Here is a 22,741-nt window from a genome sequence, read left to right on the forward strand (position 1 = left end):
GAGACAGAGATCCCATTGTGAGGGACCTGGGAATGGGGGGTATAGAACCTAAGTGTGGGGCCGCTGTGTGGATTGATGCAACGAGGGGAGTATCAGGTGAGTGTCGCATTGATGAAGGAATAGCTACATGAAGGAGACCCCAACAGTCCTCCATCCAGAACATTCTGCTGTTTTGTGAAATACTGCATCTCCTATGAAAAAAGAAACTTCCTGGGGTGCCTGGGTGGCTCAGTCGGTGAAGTGTCTGCCTTTGGCTCAGGTCATGATCCCAGGGTCCTGGGATCGAGCCCCGTGTCAGGCTCTCTGCACAGCGGGGAGCCTGCTTCTCCCTCTCCTCCTGCCCCTGCTTGTGCTGTCTCTCTCTCTCTATCAAATAAATAAATAAAATCTTAAAAAAAAAAAAAGAAAAGAAAAAAGAAATTTCCTGCTAAAAAAGAAAATAGTTGATACATTTAAAGGTAAAAGGGAACCTCATTTATAAAACTGTAATAAATATAACCACAGCCTAGAACATGTTAGTAGAGAAAACATTAACCACACTCTTTGAGGATTCATACAAAATGCTTGTACATTTTTTATTGACCTCGACCTCTATTTCCACCTCAACCTGAGAAGGATCACTTTATGGTCGATAAAAATAGAGTAGAAAAATCAAGGACTCCGCTGGTTTCGGCTTCCTAGAACAAGATGCAGCCCTACAGGTGCTGGGTGGTCAGTCACCTGGAGAATAAAGTGGGCTGTTAGTGAGTCATCTTGAGGAATGCCAACACATGGAGAGACAGACATGCAGGACCTTTTGAGGCTTACTGGAGAGCCTGAGTTTCAAGAAACTACCCAGGAAACCATCACCTCCACAATTAAGTTAACAGGGAGTATTTTTTAAAAGAAAGACCAGAGGCCTAGGGGAGGAAGGGAAGTAAGGAATGAGGAGTTATTGTCGAATGCGTGCCGAGTTTCAGTGTGGGACGGTGAAAAGCTCTGGATTTGGATGGTGTTGATGGATGCACAGCCATGTGGATGTACTTGTTGCTACTGCATGGTACTTGGTGCTATGTATATTTTACCACAATAAATAAGAGAGAGAGAAGCAAAACTAAAAAGTAGCAAGATTTCTAGTCAATTCAGCTAGGAGCCTCATACTGTCTTTCTGAATGTGACGCACAGACCAAAACTAAATGGCTCAAGAAATACTTTAAAGAAAGGTGTCACCTGGAACATGCTAGTGGACTGCCAAAGGGGGCTAGATTGTATAACTAGGGCAAGTTTTCTAAAACAATCGAGCATCTTCCCCCTAAAGGACACGAGCTCTTCACAGCATCTGGTTCATAACTCTTCCGTGCAGCCTAGGAAGATAATATTGTTATTATCCCCATATTATGATGGTAGCTATTTGGTATTTGTTAAGAGTTCTCAGTGAGTCAGCTGCTCTTCATTTCTCCTTTGCTGTAGATAGGAACAACAACAACAAAATAGACAAGTTCTGTGCGTTGCCTTGGAAAGTAAGCAACAGGACCCAAATCAGAAGCAATGCCCAAGACCACAGCACTTGGCAGGAGGGGTAGCACCCAGCCTGATTTGGAGGCCCTGGCAATGCTTTGTTCCCTCATTCTAAAACCTCACCACCAAGCAGGGCTCCGACTTAGGAAAGAGTATGTATTTGCTTGTCAAACAGCAGATACTTGTTTTTGCACGTGCAAAATGTCCAAGTCAATTTAATAAAATTACATCTGAGGTTAAACCACAGAGATAAGAAATTCAATCTCAGGGCTCCAATTAATTAACTGGTTAATAAGAATTGGTTATTCTTTTTCAAAAGGGTCTCAAATGCTTCCCATGTACAAAAATAGTTAAAACTGTGCACAGCTCTAAATTCTGTGCCTGTAATCCTGGCAGAGTTTTATTTTACAGGTTACAAATAACCCAAAAGAATGGTAATTATACATAGTAAGTATTGACTGTTTAATTACTTGAGACTGCCTTATAATCACTGAGTCATTAAGGGTGTTATGAGATCTAAAAGCTACAAGTCACCAGGGTGTTGTGCATCAAGTTATTGGGCAATTCACTGATATGAGATGGAATGGAAGTATTTTGAACTAAAGCAATCTAAACACTTCCAATGGAAGGTGGGCACACACGTGCCAAGCCAATGATAGATGCTTATTATAAAGGCTGATGCTGAATAAATGAATAAGCGAGGTAAACAAAACTCCAAGATAGAGATAAGAGTGGAAGGGACTCCTTCCCAAAGGCAAAGACACCAAGAAGAGCCTCTCTATTACCTGAGAAGCAATACCTTAGTCCAGTGGCTCTCAGTTCTGGTTGCACGTTAGAAGCAACTGGGATGTTCCAGAAACCAACTCTACCCAATCATACACCAAGCCAATGAAAACCAAAACCAAGGGCCCAGGTCTGTATAGTCTTTCAAAGGTATCCAGATGATTTCTACAAACAGCAAGGGCTGAGAACCACTAGTAGCAACAAGATATCCCACATCATCCGCTGCGGCAAGTTTTGGTAGCCACTCTGGAGGTCCTGCCACCCAGCAGGGAAAGCGACCTTTCCATATGGCATGTGGGATACAGGCGCTCATGAAGGTCTTCCCTCTGTGCTCGTGTGGCAACCATCTCATTCATTACACCTAACAGATCAGAGCACAAGGTGCCATGGTCTTGAGCCAAGTTAGATGCAAACAACATGGCGACCTATGAGGATGAAGAGCTCATCAAGACAACACATTTCAAGGGTAAATGATTCCTCTCACCACCCCGCCACAAGGTTCCAGAGTGCTACAACCAATTCTTTTTCCCCTAATAATCTTTTTTTTTACAAATTACTGGGAAGTTGGGTTTTTTTGAAATCCTAAAAATCAGCTATAGTATCTCATTGGCAATTACATCATCAAATACCATATAAGAAGTATTGTGAACTGGATTTAATATAAATCATGCAATTCTGAGCATACATAAATAGCAAGAAATCCAAGGTAGAAGGGGAAGCACAACGCTATGTGTGTTTCTTTTTTTTTTTTTTTTAAAGATTTTATCTATTTATTTGAGAGAGAGGGTGAGAGAGAGAGAGAGAGCACAAGAGCGGGGAGCGGGAGAGGGAGAAGCAGACTCCCTGCTGAGCAGGTAGCCCGATGCGGGACTCGATCCCGGGACTCCAGGATCATGACCTGAGCCAAAGGCAGTCGCTTAACCAACTGAGCCACCCAGGCGCCCGCTATGTGTGTTTCTGACCTCATCTTCTATGAATGTCTCTTCCAGGTCATAAAATTTATAAAAATAAGACCATGGAAAGAACTGGTAAGCTAGGCTCAGCTGGCACGTGTGTTTGAGAAGAAGGAAAGGTTGCTGAGTGCTTACTGTGCATCAGGCACTGTGCTGAGGTCTTCCAGACACAGTACACCTCAGGCTTCTTAACAGCCCTCCACTGCACTATTACTAACTGCTAACTGATGAACAAGTCCAGATGCAGAGAGTGAGTTGGCTGTCTTCACACAACCAGAACAAGGCAGAACCAGACTGGGAATCCAGCTCAGTCCTGCTCCAAAATCCTTTTTACTACACCTCTCTCCACTTACTAAAATGCTAAATTACACTCCAACATGGGCAAACCCCAAGCCCTCCAGGCTTCTTCCATATCCCGCTTCCATAGTCCACTCGGGTCTCCACTCTGCCTGGGCAGCATTACTGCTCCATACTCTACACTCCCACTGTCTCTGCCCACCAATTTTAAGAGTTTTGCTATCTTGTCTTATCCTTAGAGAAGAGGTTCTCAACTGGGGGTAATTTTGCTCCCCAGGAAATATTTGGCAATGTCTGGAGAAATTTTTGATTGTCATGACTTTGAAGTGCTACTGATACCTCATGGGTAGAGGCCAGGGATGCTGCTAAACATCCTACAATGCGCAGGAGAGCCCCCCCCCCACAAAGAGTTAGCCATCCCAAAATGTCAATAGTTCCACGATTGAGAAACCCTGCATTGGAGTGATAATGTAGTTTAATAAATAGTGCTTTAGTTTCTTCCCCTACAAAATCATGAAGAGTAACTAAGACAATATATATGAAAACTTTTAGCACATAAGAAGCACTCAGAGTCCTAATGAGATAATCTGATTGCACACTTCTATACAGTAGGAACCACCTCAGTTGGCTCTACATTCTTCCCACACAAAGCACAGAGCTTTTTTCACTGGCACTCAACAACTGGTGAAATAATGCATTCTTTGTATTGGAAATTCTTGGTTAAAAAAAACAAATGCCACTATTATCTAAGAAACACAACATTCTCCCCATACTCCTTACCAAAAGAGAAGTGAATAGTATAATTCGTGATTCATTAGGATGGACTATGAAAAGCTACACTGCATCTGAGTATATCATATAGTCACCTCCATATCAAGACTATGGAAAACCTCACTATTAAAATGCTTTGTCTTACTTTAACAGGTTAATTAAGAGATCACAATATACAGACTTGAGGAAATCTCATGCAACAGGCTCAGATTCTTCTATCTATACCAAGTAGGTTTGACCATATTGATTCTCAGGTCTCAAGTTGAATGATTCAGGACAACCTTAAACTGTAATCACAGCATGCCCAAAACACCAAAAGCTTAATCTCTCAATGAGTACATCAGAACTGGTTGGCATCATATCTCAGGTCAGGATCTTTATGTTTTTGACTTCTCAGTTGATGTAAGTTGGAGTCAGCATGGAAATCCTAAAGTACATGGTTACAAAAAGCATTAGGACTAGCATTCATTCAAGTGGCCCTACAACAGGATAATCTACACTCATTTTTGCAGTTTCTGGAGGCATGGCCCCACGGCCCTAACCATCAGAATGAGCCCATATGCTTAATAAAAGTGCAGATTCCTGGACCCCACCCCAGACCCATGAATCAAAATTTCAGAGATTGATCCTAGCCACCTATATTTTTAATAATTTCCCAAATATTTGTTTTGCACACTAGAGTTTAAGAACCTCTGCCAGGAGACTGAAACCCCAGACAATGGGTTTGCCTCGTTTTGTAAATGTCCAGCATGGGTCTGGCTTCTATAGACTATCAACAATTCATTTAACATAAAATCCACATCCACTTCCCACTATAAAATATAAGTAGGGCATTTTGTTGATTATTTTGTGCAAATATGCATTTCTGAATATTAATATTTTATGGGAATATTAATATATTATGGGAAATGCTGAAAAACTGGAAATGAATATAAAAAGAATTATCAAGGAAAACAAAGCTCAATGCTGGGCCCCACAATCGTCAATATCTATTATGTACCAGACTAGGGATACAATGGTAGCTAGACACACTAGGTTCCTATCCTGATTTTTCCTTTATTTATGCATTTAAATTGTTTCCTATGCACTCAAACAAAGAAGCAAGATGATTTCGGAGAGTGGCAATGCCATGAAGACAATAAAACAAGATGATGTAATAGAGAAAGTCTGTGGGGGAAGGAGGCAGATGTGGTGGCTGTCTGTATTAGATACAAGGATGAAAAGTAGTTTCCTTGAGGAGGTAGCATTTGAACTGAGACCCAAGGGAGAAGGAGCCAGTCATGAGAGGGTTGGAGAAAAGTGTTCTAGACAGAGGAAACTATTGCTATAAAGACCTCAAGTTGAGAACAAGGTTCCCATGAAATTATCACAGGAATTAAATCAGAAATCAGATCACATATACAAAATGTTTTGCAAAACTGAAAACTACTTAAAAGTATAAAGTATTATTTTTTAGGGGCATCTGGGTGGCTCAGTCTGTTAAGCGTCCGACTCTTGATTTCAGCTGAGATCATATCAAATGGGTCATGGGATCTAGCCCCGCATTGGTCTCCGCACTCAGCGGGGAGTCTGCTTGAGGATTCTCTCTCTCTGTCCCTCCCCACCACATGCTCGGACTCTCTCTCTCAAATAAATGAATAAATCTTTTTTTAAAAAGTATAAAGTATTATTTTTAGTAATATGTTAAAATAGTTCCCAGATACAGTCTGCAATAACGAAGGGCCTCAGGTCTGTGTCATATGAAGAATTAATCAAGCAAACTTGAGGCTATATTGCCTAAAGAAAGGGAGATACAAGTATGTGTTTGGGGGAAGAAATGAGAAGTCTTCTTCAAATATCTGAGGACTATGTTCTTGTGGAAGGAGATTTAATGTTATTATTTTTTTTAATTTTTATTTATTTATTTGACAGAGAGAAAGACAGCGATGGAGGGAGCACAAGCAGGGGGAGCGGGAGAGGGAGAAGCAGGCTCCCGGCCGAGCAGGGAGCCCGATGCGGGGCTCGATCCCAGGACCCTGGGACCATGACCTGAGCCGAAGGCAGCCGCTTAACGACTGAGCCACCCAGGCGCCCCTAATGTTATTTTTTAAAATAGCTCTGAGAGTATGGAATGAGCTTGGAATGGTAAACAGTTTAGAAAGGCAGAATGTTGGCTCAAAATGATGATGAACATTCAAAGAAAGTTGCAGGAAAATGCACTGACTGGTAGGTAGTGAGTTCTACATGACCAGAACCGATCAAGGTTGGGCTGCACAGACATTTGGCGAGGAATGATTTGATTAGATGCCTCATAAAGACTTTTGCAATCCTCTGAACGTACACGCACTCGCTCTCTCTCAGTGTTCCTCACACATGCACTTCAACACCCAAGGCCTCCTTAGTCCATGCTTTACAATCTTAAGGAGGTTTTGAGAAAAACCTGAGGAATACTGAGGATTCTACCACATTTCTAATTCACACTGTCCCCCTGGAATCAAGCATGTCTCCATCTCTGTAATAACCAATGTATATTTCAAAAGGGCAAATTAAGAAACAGGATAGACTAACATTCATTTTTGAAATCTGTGGCTAAGATTTCGTGGCGTTTTACAGTAAACATTAAACAATTCTCTGAACTTATTAAAATAATTATTTTAACAAAAATATATATCTGAATTCCATTGGCTCCCAATATGTGGCATGCCAATGAACAGCCAAAACTGATAGTAAATAGGTATGTGGCCTTTGGTTGGTTTGGTTTTTAATGGAGCCATGGGCCCAGGAAGATGATTTCCTCAATAAAAGTCCTGGCAGAGAATCACTACTCTATTATTTATGTACTCAGACCAATAAATAAAGTAAAAAAATACTGAGTTGCCACTTGACCACCTGGGACCAAAATGCTAAAGATAAACAATCTAGCCTTCCAAGGACAGAGAGCCCAAGCCAGACTTGGGAGTAAGACTAGAAATAACTTTGAAAAGCTAAACATTACTACGACCTTTATATAAAATATTTATATTTCCACATCCAGATGTATGTGGCTCATATTCAAATAGACTGCAGAAAACATTCTCTTAATACCTACAATTTTTGTGCACATTTTTGTTTATTGTATCTTAAAAACTACTTGTAAATAAAATTATATCATGACCCTCTTAGGACAACTTATAAAAGAAACTTATAATGAATCTTTCCATAAAATAAAGACAAGGTCTATATAATTGTCCAAAAAAAAATTATACTTAATTTTATGAAATTCAGGAACACCAAAAACTGGATTTACAAAAAATTAAAATCAAAGGTTTAATACTTAATATAAAGAAAGAATTTATCATAGAATTTTTTTGTGTAGGAATCTCTTCTTAGGGCTATAAAATTACTATTTATGCCTACAGTATTTTAGAAATACACCTATTCCCTAAAAGGTAAATATAACCTATAATGTAAACAATCACTTCATAACTTATTTTTCTTTAGGTTCACATGTATCTGATTTTGCTATTTCATTTTTAGAGATTTATTTATTTATTTGAGAGAGAGAGAGAGAGAGCGGGGGAGGGGCAGAGGGAGAGAGAGAGAGAGAGAGAGAGAGGGAATCTCAAGCAGAGTCCCCACTGAGCCCAGAGCCAGACAGACACAGAGCTCACTCCCAGGACCCTGAGATCATGACCTGAGCTGAAATCAAGAGTGGACGCTTAATGGATTGAGCCACCCAGGTGCCTCTGATTTTGCTATTTTTTTAAGCTTTAATCCTTCAGAACTCAGATGACAAAAGGACTGAATTAGCAGCTCAGGAAACCCAGGTATCTCTGTTCATAAGCAGGTGCCACTTAATATCATCTGAGTTGCCTAGAAACCAACCCCTTAAATGAGCAGGGAGTTTTAATTCTTCAGATATATCATTACAAGTCTCCAAAGCATTTCTAACTATATTCTCACTTGACTAATGCACAGAAAAGCTGCAATGCCACAAAACAATACTTAGGGCTGGTAAGAGAGACCAAGTTTTCTGTCCCATACACCAATGCATTCGCCAAGACCTTTCTTTGCAGTCTCCCTTCAGCTTGAGCGGTGCCAAAGTTCTGTATCAACCACTAAAAGAATGGAATCTTTTCCCTCCTTCCTTCCTTCCTTCCTTCCTTCCTTCCTTCCTTCTTCCTTCCCCTTCCTTCCTTCCTTCCTTCTTCCTTCCCCTTCCTTCCTTCCTTCCTTTCTTCCTTCCTTCTTCCTTCCTTCCTTCATTTATTTTAAGTAGACTGCATGCCCAGCATGGAGCCCAACACGGGGCTCGAACTCACCACTGTGAGATCAAGACCTGAGCCAAGATCAATACCCAAGCTGAGATCAAGAGTTGGACACTCAACCAATTGAGCCACCCAGGTGCCCCAAGAATAGCATCTTCAGAATAATGTTAACAACATAGTTGGTAAATATCTTTCCTTTCTAAAAAGACCTTACACCTCTTGACACTTGTTTCCTTTTCTTTTCAGGTGACAAGAAAGTAGGGATAATTCTGAATTTTCCAAACATTCTCATCCTTAACTTAATCTCTTTGTTGTCTTCTTTTGCAAGAATATACAATCCTATACAATCCACCTCTTAGATTAGTAGACAAAGCTGTGAATTGTCCCCTAAATGCATATTCTACAGGAGGGAAGCATGGTACAATGGAATGGTTCTAAAGAAAAGGCACCGGGCGCCTGGGTGGCTCAGTTGGTTAAGCGACTGCCTTCGGCTCAGGTCATGATCCTGAAGTCCCGGGATCGAGTCCCGCATCGGGCTCCCTGCTCAGCAGGGGGTCTGCTTCTCCCTCTGACCCTCCCCCCTCTCATGCTCTATCTATCTCATTCTCTCTCTCAAATAAATAAAAATAAAATCAAAAAAAAAAAAAGAAAAGGCACCATAAAACCAAGAGCATGTGATAGAGTTGCAACTCCATACTGTCAGCAAATCAGAAGTAATTTTCTACCTAAATCAGAGCTTAATTCATTAGCCCACATTAATTCACAAGTTCAATCCAATTTCTCAAAATGCAATAACACAATCTTCCAACCTAATTATCTTCATTGACAGTATTTTAAAGCATTTGCTGAGACACATTTCTTCCTTGTGTCAGACAGGATCAACTTCAAGTGAACAGCTTGGGTGGACTACATTTTGTCTAATTCCAAGGGGTTGACATTTTAGGAAACAATCATTTCTTGCAAGGGAGAAATTTTCCCCTGGATGGACACCAAAGGCTACCTTCCAATAAGTAAAGGTTGAAATGTATCTGTTTACAATTGTGTTCAGATTCTCAAGAACATCGTGTGTGTGTGTGTGTCTGTGTGTGTGTGTGTGTGTGTACTTTTGACATTCTGTAGAATTGGAAATATTACAATATGGAGGACTTCTACAGTAATTTTAATCACTAAGAGAAGTTTAGGGATCAGAGAAGGAACTTTTAAAAACAGAACAACAAAAAGAGATCATTTGTAATGAAAATACCATCCCATCTCACTACCACTCAGAATAATGATGGATATTTCCCTAGAAACAATCACGAGAAAAGAATTGGTTTGTTTTGAAGGCATTTATTTCAATAGCTCATTTACTAAAACCCCCTGAATTTTAATCCAAAAACAGTACATTTCTATTTCCTTTTAATAATCAAAAGGGAAATCAACCCACATTTTTAAACAGTCATATTTTTTAAGACCCTTTACCGGGGGGCAATATCTTTTAAAAGAATTTTTGAGTGAACTTACAAGCAAAAATTAGTAAAAGGACAAAAAATACTTCTTATTCCTCAACTCAAGTTTAACTTTTATTTATTGCCTATCTTCTAAAAGTCATTCTGCCATTAGGTTTTTGCTTTGTGAGGTAGCCAGGTTTCTCCTAACACTGTTCACTAAGCTCAGTTTAATTCATGCCCTGGGCCAATAACAAATCTACCTACCCAGCTGCAATACTTTAATAGCTTAAATTGCTAAAGTAAAAGTCATCCTTTACTCCTTTGAAAACCAGTTCTGGCAGTGTTAACGTAAAGGAAACTAAATACATAAACAGCTTCAAATATGCAGCATTGAAATTCATGCGTCAGATGTAAACATTATAATACATAATGAAGGACAAGGCCCAAACTTCAGAATCCTGTTTAGGCAATGGGATTACAGATATATGTTAAAAAATGGAGAGTCAATTAAGAAGCACATTATTTTGTTTTAAATCTGTTGTAAGGCATATATGAGCAAGAATAGACAGCACAGCTATTTAGCATTCATGAATCAAAAACCACATAGAAGCCATGTTCAAACTCAGTGAACTTACCTTATAAACTTGTCCATATGTTCCATTTCCAACAAGTTCCACTAATTCAAAGATCCCTGCAGGGTCCTAAAAAAACAATAAACAAACAAAAATTCAAAATAACATTCCAGGCATTGTCTTAATCAAAAGCAAACACTTAAAATAAGCAAGTAAATAACAACTTTAGCTTTGGGGGCTCTCATGTGTTAGTATTAATTACTAATAAAATTTAAGTCAGCTGAAGCTATGCAACTAGTCAAAATCCACTTTGTTTCCATTTTACTCTTCTATGAGATGTGTTTAGATCAGACAAAAGGAGATATGACTTCCACCAAAACCATAAAAAAGAATGAACACATTTATCGCTGCCACATGGAAATACACTTGCAGGTACATCAGGATAAAATGAAAGACCCATCATCCTGGGAGGGGATTCTAATTTTTCAGATCTTTCTCTTTGAAGCTTCTGAGCTGCCCATTCTGTTGAACACAATTAAGAAAGGGTTGTTTCTGTATTGCGGAGAAAGCGTACATAAGATAGTCAACGGTTCCCAAGCGCCAGTGCAATCAACATAGCTGCCTCCCCTGAATGTTTTTCCTTGGCTTTACCTCCCCCTCTCTACAACACTGTCCCTGCAAAATATGTTTCTGTGCCTGATCTTCAGATCCTGCACTACCTGCAGAAAGAGTCCCTGCAGGATTTTGAATACCAACTGAATTGGAGATTTATGCACATCTTGACCACCAAACAGGTATCTGCTAACACTCAGAGTCAGCTAACTCTTAGGGTGCTCAGTAAATGTCCAGTAATTGCTGCTATTTATTACTGAATTCTTATCCCCTCAAATGGAAAAAAATATCAAAGCCTGTAAAATTCAACTCAGAAGCATACACCGACTCTGAACTCTACTGCTACTTCACTGGACAGAAATTGTTTCTTTAAGGGTGTAAATGAGGAATCACAAACCTAAGTGTCCACAGAGGCTAATCAAGTACCGTAACAGAATGAAGGGGGCCAGCTGGGGTCTGTGGCCACCTGGAGAAGCCATGTCTCCCTGCGGGGGTGGGGCTGGGGGTCACGTAGCTGGACCCACAGTTGTGATTACGTCCACCTCTGAGCACTATATTGCCTGGTCTAAAGTTCTCATTTTGTTTTGTATGTTTCCAAGATGTCCTAATTTTTAAACGTTAGGCACTAACTCACTTAAAAAAAATACTCTGAGGGAGGGACAAATAAAAGACTGCAAAAGAGTCAACACTTTTATGAGATAATAAATTGTTAGGGTGACTGAGAGGCAGGGGAGGGAAAGCCTGGGCTTTGGATACAGACAGACCAGCTTTCCCTCGAGTGGCTGCACGATCAGAGGACACCCTGAGAGAACAACTAAGTCTCCGGGCAGATAAAATGGGGATGACACTTGCCCTTGCAGAGCTCTGATGAAGAGTCAGGAAGGGCCTAGCACCACACCCTGCACATAGTTGGCCATCTGCTCGGGTCTCATAGCAATCATTTTTCAGCTGAGGAACTGCACACCGCTAGTAGCATTTAAAGGGCGAAGGGCTACTTCAGGGCTGCTATTCGTGGGGTAAGAGACAAATGAGTTCGATGTGACAAGTAAGAGTTCTTTAAAGCTACAGTCTTTAGGGGCGCCTGGGTGGCTCAGTAGGGTAAGTGTCCAACTCTTGATTTTGGCTCGGGTCATGATCCCGGGGTCCTGGGATCGGGCTCAGCCGGGAGTCAGCTTGTTTCCCTCTCTCTCTGCCCCTCCCCCTGCTTGCTCACTCGGTCTCTCAAATGAATAAATAAATCTTATAAATAAATAAATAAATAAATAAAGAAAGTTATGGTCTTTAGCAAACCAGGCCCAAGACAAGCCCTTTGCTGTGTGCCTTCGAAGATTCCGCAAAGAAAATAACAAAACCTCAACAGTTGAAGCCGTTTATCCCTGAGAAAGAATTGTCATCCATATAATCCATTGTTATAAAGCCAGGAGGGCAAAAAAACCCCACTCCAGACTCGACTCGGACCTCACAGCCCAAGAAGTCCGGAAGTTCCAGCTACACCCCCCGGGTCAGGGGGTGTGGACGATGTTCCCGATGGAACCGTGTGACAGGAACAACAGTGAGGGCCCGGAGCTCTGGCAACGGAGACCCCGTAGCTGAAAGACCACCTGGGAGGCCTCAGGATGGGAAGGAAAATGGTGTGTATGAAACTGCTAGGCCATCAGAGCAGCAGGTTCTATTACAAACAGAATTAGAAAGAAATGAGGGAACAGGGGAAAAAAAAGCCCACAAATGGTGGCAGCTGCTGTTTGTTTCTAAGCTGTTCCCAGTAGTTTGTTTGCTCAGTGGTGTTTCTGCAACAAATTTTGAGAGAGGTTCTACATGTGCTCGAAATATCTCAATTGTGTTTTCAACATTAGGTTTTTTTTTTTTTTCTTGACTAAGAAACAAAATTTGAACGAAAGACAGAAGCAGGACGGTGACTACCACCTGCTTTAAGGAGCCTAGGAAGCATGGTGGGGTGGGGGGGGGGTAGAAGGGGAGCACAGGAGCAGAAACAGGATGCGGAACTGAGACCAGCTTCTATGCCCAGGGGCCACCCTACTGTACGGACCCATCCTCAGGGCTGAGGTTTAACGGGCTGGTCTCAGGTAGAGCTGGGCAACTGACTTCTAGCTCTTTCCTTTCCTTGAACAGTCCACTAATGGGCCTATGGCTCAGCTCATTAGCGGACTGATGGCTCAGAACCAAGGAAGTACAATGCCGAGATTTTTGTTCCAACTGCTGGGAGATGGGGTCTTTCCGCTGGACACATACATCCAAGGGGCTCAAAAGCAAAGGTCAGAGTAACCAGAGTTGGATTGGTGACCCACCTTGGGTAGGCAACCAAACTGGAAACAATCATCAAATGAGGGTGGTTCCCCAGGAAATGGGACTCAGAATTGCGGAAATTTACAGAGGGAGTTTATTGGGGTGTGCCTCAGAATCAAGACCATTTGGGAGTGAAGGAAGAAGTATAGGACTGAGCAGAAGGAATGAGTTCAGCTGTGATGCAGTGGAACCAAAACTTCATCTGATCCCACAGGAGCTCCGGAGCTGGGGTGAACCTCCAAAATTATCGTACCCTGAGGCATGGGGGCCTTTGCACCCCACCTCCGTTGACTAGTGATTGCATGCAGACTGTCCCCAGCCCAGCGGTTATGATCTTGCGTGAAGTGACACTCTTCTGCTAAGGACAATCCCCAGGTGAGAACAATCACTGGTTGTCTACACTCCCAGCGGGTGGACAATGAGTGCCTCAGGTGCAGAGAGGAGATCTGGGTTACACATCATAGCACCACTAGAAGCATCATGGCTAGAAATGAGTACCGGTTCGGAATTGGAAAAGAAGTCTATAAGCTTCTATCTTCTACAGAATGCTAACAGTAATAAGACAAAATGGCCCAATTAGAGTAATGGTATTTGCAAGGAGGGGGCTTTCTGAGACCCTAGAAAGCAGAAGGCAGAGATATTGTTCAGGGGCACTCGAACTAAGCACTGATCCTAAGCTTCCCTCTCCCCTATCCCCACTCCAAGTACCCGGAGAGCTGATGTTTGTGAATACTCCCTTCCACAAATGCAACTAATTGCTAGGTAGGCTCCTGGGGAATAGTGCGGTAGCTTGAACATGGTAAGCACTCATTCATCTGTTTTCTCCACGCTTGTAGGACTCTAACGTAATTTCTCCCAAGGGTCACCAATGACTCAATCTCTTATCTATAATGGTCTCTTCTCAGTCCCGTCCTGGTTGTTCCCTTTGAGGCATTTACATTGTCGAGCACCACCACTCTTGTTGAAATATCTCCCCTCCCTTGTCTTCTGGCGTACCACCCAGTCTCTCTCAGAGACTCTGTTTCTTCCACCCAGACCTTAAAGGTAGGCTGACCCCAAAGTTCCAACCTCGTGCTGTTCACTAAGTGCTAATGAATTCATCTCCAAATGACCATTTTATTCATGTACTCCACTCCATTCATGCAACAGGCCTCACCTTCTCTTGCTGGGACTACTTACTTTCAACCAATTCTTCCCTCCTTCACACTAACTTTCTAAAATAGACACAACACACCCTGCTTTAGAATCCTACACAATGTGGTTCAAACTGAAAGTCAAGGTCCTGTCTTGCTTAGGCCCAGTCTTCATTCCCAGTCTCATGTTCCATCATTTCTTACTATAACCAACCACCTCAAACCGCCTGCCATTTCCCTAACACACCACACAGGCTGGGTCTCTTTGCCTGGATTCAGGACGTCTGTCTGCCAAGATTATTCCTTCTACCATTCTCCACCAAGCAAGCCCATCCTTAAAAGCCCAGTATGCCACCTCCCGTGTGAAGCTTTTCTCAAATTAGCGCCACCAACTCTCTGCCTCCACAGCATGTTGTACATAGCTCTACGATAAGCATTTTCACCTAGTGCCATCCCCTCTTCCATTTCTTGCCCTCGATATATTACAAATGCCCTGAAAGACAGCGACTGTAACATACTTATTTTACTATTTCCCAGCACTTAGCATGGTGTCCAACACATAACTAGACATAACGATTTACCGAATAAGGTTGATGTCCCACTCGCAACTCTCCACAACATGTGTAGAGGAAGCTGCAAAACAATGGGATCAGAATGTTGAGCCAAAGGTCTAGCAAAAGTACATCATTTCTTTTTCAATCTAGACAAACTGTCCCAGCCCCTACACCCCCTCTATCCCCCTTACCCCGCTTCCAGTTGCACAAAACCATCACATACATTAGCTCCTATGGGATTCCCAGCTCTAAAGAAAATGCATGAAGCCCATTGGTGTGAGCTGTGCTTCAGGTGCATTGAGAAGACAGGCTGTCAGGATGCGGCCACGTGCAATGCAACAAGATGATGTACCTAATAATCATGTTACAAAGACAGGAAAGCTAAGAGACAAGAATCAGCTTAACTCTCTCTCTCGTGTTTGTTTAGCTACTCATAAAGCCAGAATGGGCAGCATGGAAGAAAGCTGCATACACCAAGGAAGAGAGAGCAAATCATTGACATTTACCAAAGTCAGGAATCCCTGTTGGCTATACATGCCTTTATTCAGATCTTAACCTTTGCCAGGAGATGGGGAAGAGAATTTAATTCTAAGGTAGAGTAGTTTACACTATTTCATAATGAAATATAACTACATATCAAAAGGCAAGCTGTTCCATAAAAGAAAATGTAACTTTTCAGCAAGTATTGAGCAAGGCAAATTTGGTTAACCACCATCATAAAGATCACAATAACAGCGCACACTTTATGAGCGTTTATGTGCCAGGCACTGGTCTAAGCATTTTCCACGAAGAGGTCATTTCATTACTTCAATTATGTCAAGTGGATGCTATTGTTGTCTTTATTTTACAGATGAGGGCATCGAGGAACAGAGAGGGGAAGCAGGTGGTTAAGGTCACACCACCGATGGGTGGCTGAGCTAGGATGGGTGCCTGGCTGGTCAGACCCCAAACGCTGGGCTTTTAACCGCTCGGTACTCTATCAGCTTCATGGAATCAGCATTCCCAGTCCTTGACTTACCACTTGTTAGCTCTGCTTTGAGTCTCGGTTTCTTCATCTTTAAAATGGGGATAATAATACCTCCCTCCCAGGGTCACTGTGACAGCTCCAAAAATATCTAGACTAGCTCAGGGCCTGACACATATTAGTATTTCAACGAACAGTAACCTCCTTCCCTCCTTTTTCGTTTCCTCTTTGGAAAAAAAAGATCATTTAACACACAAGGAATATGCCACAGAAAAATTCCATCTGTATTTCGTATATTTTCAACTAGCAAAGCCAATAAAAGAAAACCTATTGTCTTTTAACCAATACCACCACGTGCTTATTAGCAAACAGGGTCAGGTATTTATGGACAAACAGATGTCTCTTTAGAAATTACTGAGAAATTGGGAAGACACAATAACTTTTTTGGGCTCCTGGGATGTTGGAATAAATTCTCTCTTCCATCAGCTGATGCCGTTCAGGCAGCATTGGCAGCTCAAGCCTGACTTCGCAGCAGAGTGCAGAGATTTAAGACGTAGGGGTTAATAGTCCCCCATCACTGAGTTATACTTTAATTCTTCCAAGCCCTCTGAATGACACTGGATTTATCAGAACACTAAGTAACATCTCTAGACCAAATCCCAAAGATTGAAAAAGACAAACCTAAACATATAGCTAGGATGACTACCTCCTTAGTATCATAAAAGATGATGTCTATTCTTCCCAGCCCTTCTCCCTTCTCTGAAATGAAATTAAGAGAGGGTTCGGGAGAGATTATGGCCAATGGCTTAGATTCCAGACACCCTCTCTCCCAAACTCCTCTCACAGACAGCCGTTCAGATCTTTCACTTGGGGTCACCGGTCCTTGGCGGGGTGAAATAGACCCCAAAAGAGTACGAATAGCTGATCTGGCTCCCAGAATGACTGCCCACCCCCAGATTCCCTACTGACATCTGCCAAATGACTGTGCTTACTCTAAACTTACAGGCCTTGAAAAGACCAAAATGTTATTTCTCTTAGAACCATATTTAGCAGCTGTTTTGTTCGGTTTCAGCCCTAACTGACAAGCATATGCTTACAAAAGCAAAACAGCACAAAGAAAACAAAGAACAGTAGGAGAACTCTCCATATTCATCTTGAGCCTTCAGGCTTTTCAACACCATCGTTCTTCCAAAGTAAGCACAGTGCTGGGAAACATCGTACTGATGCAACATGGCCCGATGCTAGCCCATGCTGTGCTCACAGACAGGCAAGCTCCCTCATTTTTTACTGACCTTCCCTCCTTCCGATGTAGGGATCTGAGGAGCCAAAGGTTTTACCTTCTACAATGGGGTTTATTCAGTCCCTGAGTGCTACCCACACCCTTCACACCCAACTACTTTCCAAGGTAGAAGGACGGGTACACTGGCCCCTGCCTCCTGGTGCTTCCAATCTGATGAAGGAATAGACATGAGCCCATAACTACACGTACACAGTCATTAAATTACAATTAAATTATAGTGACAAGCAACATGCAGGAAAAAGGCAAGGTGCTCTCAGAGTATACACTGGGAGATCTAGAATATAATCCAGACTTATCTTCATTAACATACTGCCCAAGCCAGCATCTCAAATAGAACAGGTAATTCATGTAAAAGAATATATTTAAAAATATAAAAATAAAACGACTGCTGAATTTTCTCATTTGATCATTTGTGCAGAACAAATTACATGATGCAGACCTATCAGATGATTTACGCAAAAAAGGTTAGGGTTCAATTTGGGATTCTGCTCTTTGTCAGGGTTACCTGACCTCTCATATTCTGGTTTTCCCATCTGTGAAATGGGATCATCCCCCTTGGCCTGCTTTCCTGGCAAGGCTCCATCCTGCGTGCGAACGTGCTAGACACCTCCCTGGCTCCACGTGTCCAGTGTTGAGCTTTGGGAAGGGTGGTACTGATGGCAAGCTGACTCCAGGACACCATGTGCCCCCCTAGAGTTAGGCCTGGCTACAGGGTATCAGTATCCAAAACTGGCTCCTGGCAGGGTCAGGACATGGTGCCAGCCAAGCATCAAGCAACCCCTTCCTTGATGATGGTGGCTTCTGGCCCACGGAATAGGGAGGCCAGAGCCTCCTCACCTCCTGCTTGGTTTGCTACCTGCTTCGTTCCACCTGCTACGGAGCAGCCATTGGTAGTGAAACAGCGTCCCACGCACCTTGCCCCTGATCACCTGCTCACTCCGGACTCTGCAGCTCCAGCCTGCTCTCACAAAGGCAGCCTTTTTTAAAATTAGTTCCGCATGGCTCAGTCAGTTAAGCGTCTGCCTTCGGCTCGGGTCATGATCCTGGGGTCCTGGGATCAAGGCCCACATCGGGCTCCCTGCTCAGCAGAGGAGTCTGCTTCTCCCTCTGCCCCTCCCTCCCATGCTCTCTCTCACTCTCTCTCTCAAATAAATAAATAAAATCTTTTAAAAATAAATGAATAAAAATCAAATAAAATTAGATCTGAAACCTGGCTCCTCAGAGTAATAGCTGCCAGATCGTAAGCTATAATGGTTATTATCACAGTCTCGGGGATAGACGATGGCCTAAATGCTTTATATTTTTTTTCATATTTAATCCTTACAGCAACCATGGGGAGTACACGTTACAAACCCCCATTTTCAGATGATGAAACTAAGGCTTCCAGGAGTTAAGTAACTTACCCCAAGTTAAATAGTATGTGGTGGAGACAGCAGCTGAGACCAGGCAGTCACACGAGGAGAAAAATGCCTCCTATGAGGATTGTCCTGAGCCCCCAGAAACAACATATGAAAAGCAGTTAGCACAATGCACAGTAATGCTTCATAAATACAAGCCCCTGATATTATTATTGCCATCGCTGCTAGTATTATTAAAAGTTGCCCAAGGTGACAGCGTTGGTTAGTAGTAGAGGTCGGAGTCAAATCCAGATATTTTGAATGCAAGTCTGTCATTACTCACTTTTCTACAAATGGCCAATGCTGAAATTAACTTGGGGTTACAGGGATGGTCAAGACCTTGCGGTTTAACAATGGAGCCAGAGAAGGGCCAGTGACCTCCAACCGGGTAGTGCGACCAGCCAAGCAGCTGGGAACCAGAAGTAAAATGTGCCAGGTTTTGCTCAGTGCTCCTGCCTTCCCATCAGAGCCTGGAAGGACTTAGAACATTAACTTGGATATTTATTCTGATTTCGGTAGACTGGTTGCTTGAATCCTTTGTCAACTGCTGGGATTCACCAGCCAGCTCTTCTCACACTTCCTGACGCAGAGATCCTGAGCCGTGCCCACAGACCAGCCTGTGCACACATGCAATGCACAAAGCCCACTTCTCTGTTCAGAGACTATTTCCAACTTATCTGCCGTCAGGGAAAGACATACTAACTCCATAAAGCAGATTGAGAAATTTCTCCAGGATACTAAGCCAAAACGCAGATTTTTAGACAAAGATGGGGTCTCCACCTTCCAGAACTTTCCTTAACTCTCCCAAGGTCTGTTTAAGCTCAAACATGGTAAGTTGCTCTAAAGGTCAGTATGTATGTAAGGGCCCCTACCCTGGTCCCTTCCCTCCCATCATAGGTTGTCCCAGAGATCATACAGCTGTTTGGGGAAATGTACCATACAGCATACAGAGACATGCAAACGTGAGATCTCTCTAGGCCTGTTAGGGCAGAGTAACTTCCCAGTATTTGCAGCAACATGAGGTCAAAATTATGGGACCCAGACTAGCAAAGATTTGGGCATTTTGCCTTTTCGAAGATGCTTAGATAAAAAAAAAAAAGGATAGCATTTGCAGCAGATGGACTTTAAAGACAAGAACTGATTACCTAAATAATTAAGTAAGAAATATTAGGAAACCATCCAAGGTTCCATTTTGGGAAGAAGAGCCTTAACCCTTCCCCCAAAGGTATTCACTTATCACCTGTTTCCAACAGACCAATGACACATATTTGCCTGAAAGCATTTTCAGCACTTCTCCCAACACCTAGGGGCAACCATATAGTTGACAACAGACCCTCTCTAAGGGGTGAGGAGGCTAATATTGGCTAGATGGATCCCCTATTACTCTTCTACTTCTGAAGAGGAGTGGGATGGCCAAGAGCCACATAGGAACAGACAAGAGCCCATCAACACGTACCTGGGGCAGGGGCCTGTCACCTGGCAGATGATTGTAATGAGCCCATCCCAGTCCATCACTTGGTGTCATCACTAATGGTACAGATGGCTGGCTAGTTAATACCAACTCTTACACAGATTAGTGTAACAGGGCTTCACTGGCGTCTGATCTATTTTTTTTCCTTCAAGGCTTTTGTCCCTATGGCTAGGCTCGCATAAAGAATATACAAGTTTGTCTGTTTGTCTGTCTGTCTGTTTGTTTTACAAGGCAGATAATTTTTTGAATGGGGTTTGTTCAAGGATCTAAAAAATTTTTTCCAGTTTCAAGAAGCTAAAGATAAATTTCTCTGTCCCTCCAGGCTTCCAAAGGTGTTAGATTTCCATTGTCAAGTAAGTCTGGGAACACCGAGTCTAAAAGATTAGCAATTTAGGGGTGCCTGGGTGGCTCAGTCAGTTAAGCATCCGATTCTTGGTTTCAGCTCAGGTCATGACCTCAGGATTGTGAGATGGGCCCCACGTCTGGCTCCACGCTCAGTGCGAAGTCCGCTTGAAATTCTTTCCCCTCCCTATCCCTCCTGCTCTGTCCCTCACCCTGCTTGCGTTCATTCTCACTCTCTCACTCTCAAATAAATGAATAAATAAATAAATAAAAATCTTAAAAGATTAGAATTTAACTCACTCTTTACTGCATAGCCTCTCAAAGCCTTTAACGTGTTAATGTTCCCTTGAATCTCCAAGAGAGGGCAAAGCTTTCCACATTTCCTAAACCTGTTTGGCTATGGAACACTGTTTAAGGAAATTGTGTCTCTCTAAGCACTGGTGTTCTGTGGAGCACAGGATAGAAGATGATAAGGTATAGAGCAATCTTTCCCTTCTCATACCCACTTAACCAAAGCTTGCATCTTACCTTACTATAGCAGGGCCTGCTCAATCACCCAATGTTCATTCTCCCATTGTTCCTTAGTAACGAAAATTCCAATTTTATTTGGGAAACCAATGCATCCAAGTCAAAAACTAAATGTCCCCAGCCCAGCGGTTATGATTTTACGTGAAGTGACACTCTTCTGCTAAGGACAATCCCCAGGTGAGAACAATCACTGGTTGCCTACACTCCCAGCAGGTGGACAATGAGTGCCTCAGGTGCAGAGAGGAGATCTGGGTTACACATCACAGCACCACTAGAAGCATCATGGCTAGAAATGAGTACCGGTTCGGAATTGGAAAAGAAGTCTATAAGCTTCTATCTTCTACAGAATGCTAACAGTAATAAGACAAAATGGCCCAATTAGAGTAATGGTATTTGCAAGGAGGGGGCTTTCTGAGACCCTAGAAAGCAGAAGGCAGAGATATTGTTCAGGGGCACTCGAACTAAGCCCTGATCCTAAGCTTCCCTCTCCCCTACCACTGAAGCTAGAAGTGAATATGTGACTAAGTTCTGGCCAATGTTATGTAAGCAGAATTATTGTGTAGGAATTTCAGACAGGTTGCTTAAATGGAGTTGACTTAGCTGAGAGAAAGCCTCTTTTGTCTTCCACCTTCCGCCTTCAGCTGCCTGGAATGTAGATGTGATGGCCAGAGCCCTGCAGCCATTTCTGACCCTAAGGTGATTTTAAGGCTTGAAGCCTTTTGCTAGGTTGTTACAGCAGAACAATAAAATAATCCTAAGCCTCTGATGACCATGGAACTACCATATACCACTGCTCTGCTATGTCTGGACCTCCCTGTCACGAGAGAGAGAAAATTTCTAGCTTCCTCAGCCTACTAATATTTTAGGTTTTCTGTTTGATGCAACTGAATTCCAACTGATTTGCTTGAATTTTACCATTCAGATATTTTTATTTATTTATGTTTAACAGTCCTTCTTTAAAGTACTCCTCTTCATTAGCCTTTTGATCTTTGATAGAGATGACAGTCATTACAGTTCAACAAATATTCCAGTTCTCCTGCTGGTATGTTATATGATATCAACTCCCCCCCAATACACACTCTTTAAGTTGGGTGTGACCACATGATTTGCTTTTGCCAATGCAATGTGAGTGAAAGCGATGTGTCACTTTCAGATGGAATATGTGAGTGTTGTATAAAATACTGTGATGACAACGGAAGCGTGCATGGACATGAAATCTCCACTGGTCTGTGTCTTTGGGTAGCTGAGGAAGAGAATCCTCTCTTAATGGGCTCTGGACATGTGGCATGGTCAAGAAATAAACTTTAGTTACATTAAATCTCTAAGGCTGTCATCACAGCATATCCTAGCCTATTCTGAGTGATAGAATACAAACAACCAAATGGTGGTGATAACTGATAATCTTACTGCATAATGCTTTATGATTTCTGAGACGGTATTTCTGAAAAGAGCCACTTTTGACTGGGTACATCTTAATCCCCAGACACTGTGCAGGCCATTTTGCAACAATCATTTTATTTAATCTCTGCCTCGATCCCTTGAGGTACATTGTTTACAAAAGAGAAGACCAAAGCTAGGAGAGTAACCTACACAAGATCGAAGTCCAA

The 22,741-nt window shown here is 42.4% G+C and overlaps 1 protein-coding gene across 8 annotated transcripts in view; it reads right to left on the reverse strand.

The window, feature by feature from the left end:
• Positions 1-22,741, reverse strand: part of TNIK (TRAF2 and NCK interacting kinase) — a 355,853-nt gene that overhangs the window by 261,641 nt on the left and 71,471 nt on the right. For all 8 annotated transcript variants that reach the window (XM_081829593.1, XM_081829620.1, XM_081829611.1 and 5 more), the window contains exon 2: positions 10,593-10,658. In XM_081829593.1, the coding sequence (XP_081685719.1) occupies positions 10,593-10,658 (66 nt within the window). The remainder of the gene's footprint in view (positions 1-10,592; positions 10,659-22,741) is intronic.

The sequence above is a fragment of the Leptonychotes weddellii genome, chromosome 1 (assembly GCF_054177405.1).
Source record: "Leptonychotes weddellii isolate Sample4059 chromosome 1, ASM5417740v2, whole genome shotgun sequence".
Classification (NCBI taxonomy): domain Eukaryota; kingdom Metazoa; phylum Chordata; class Mammalia; order Carnivora; family Phocidae; genus Leptonychotes; species Leptonychotes weddellii.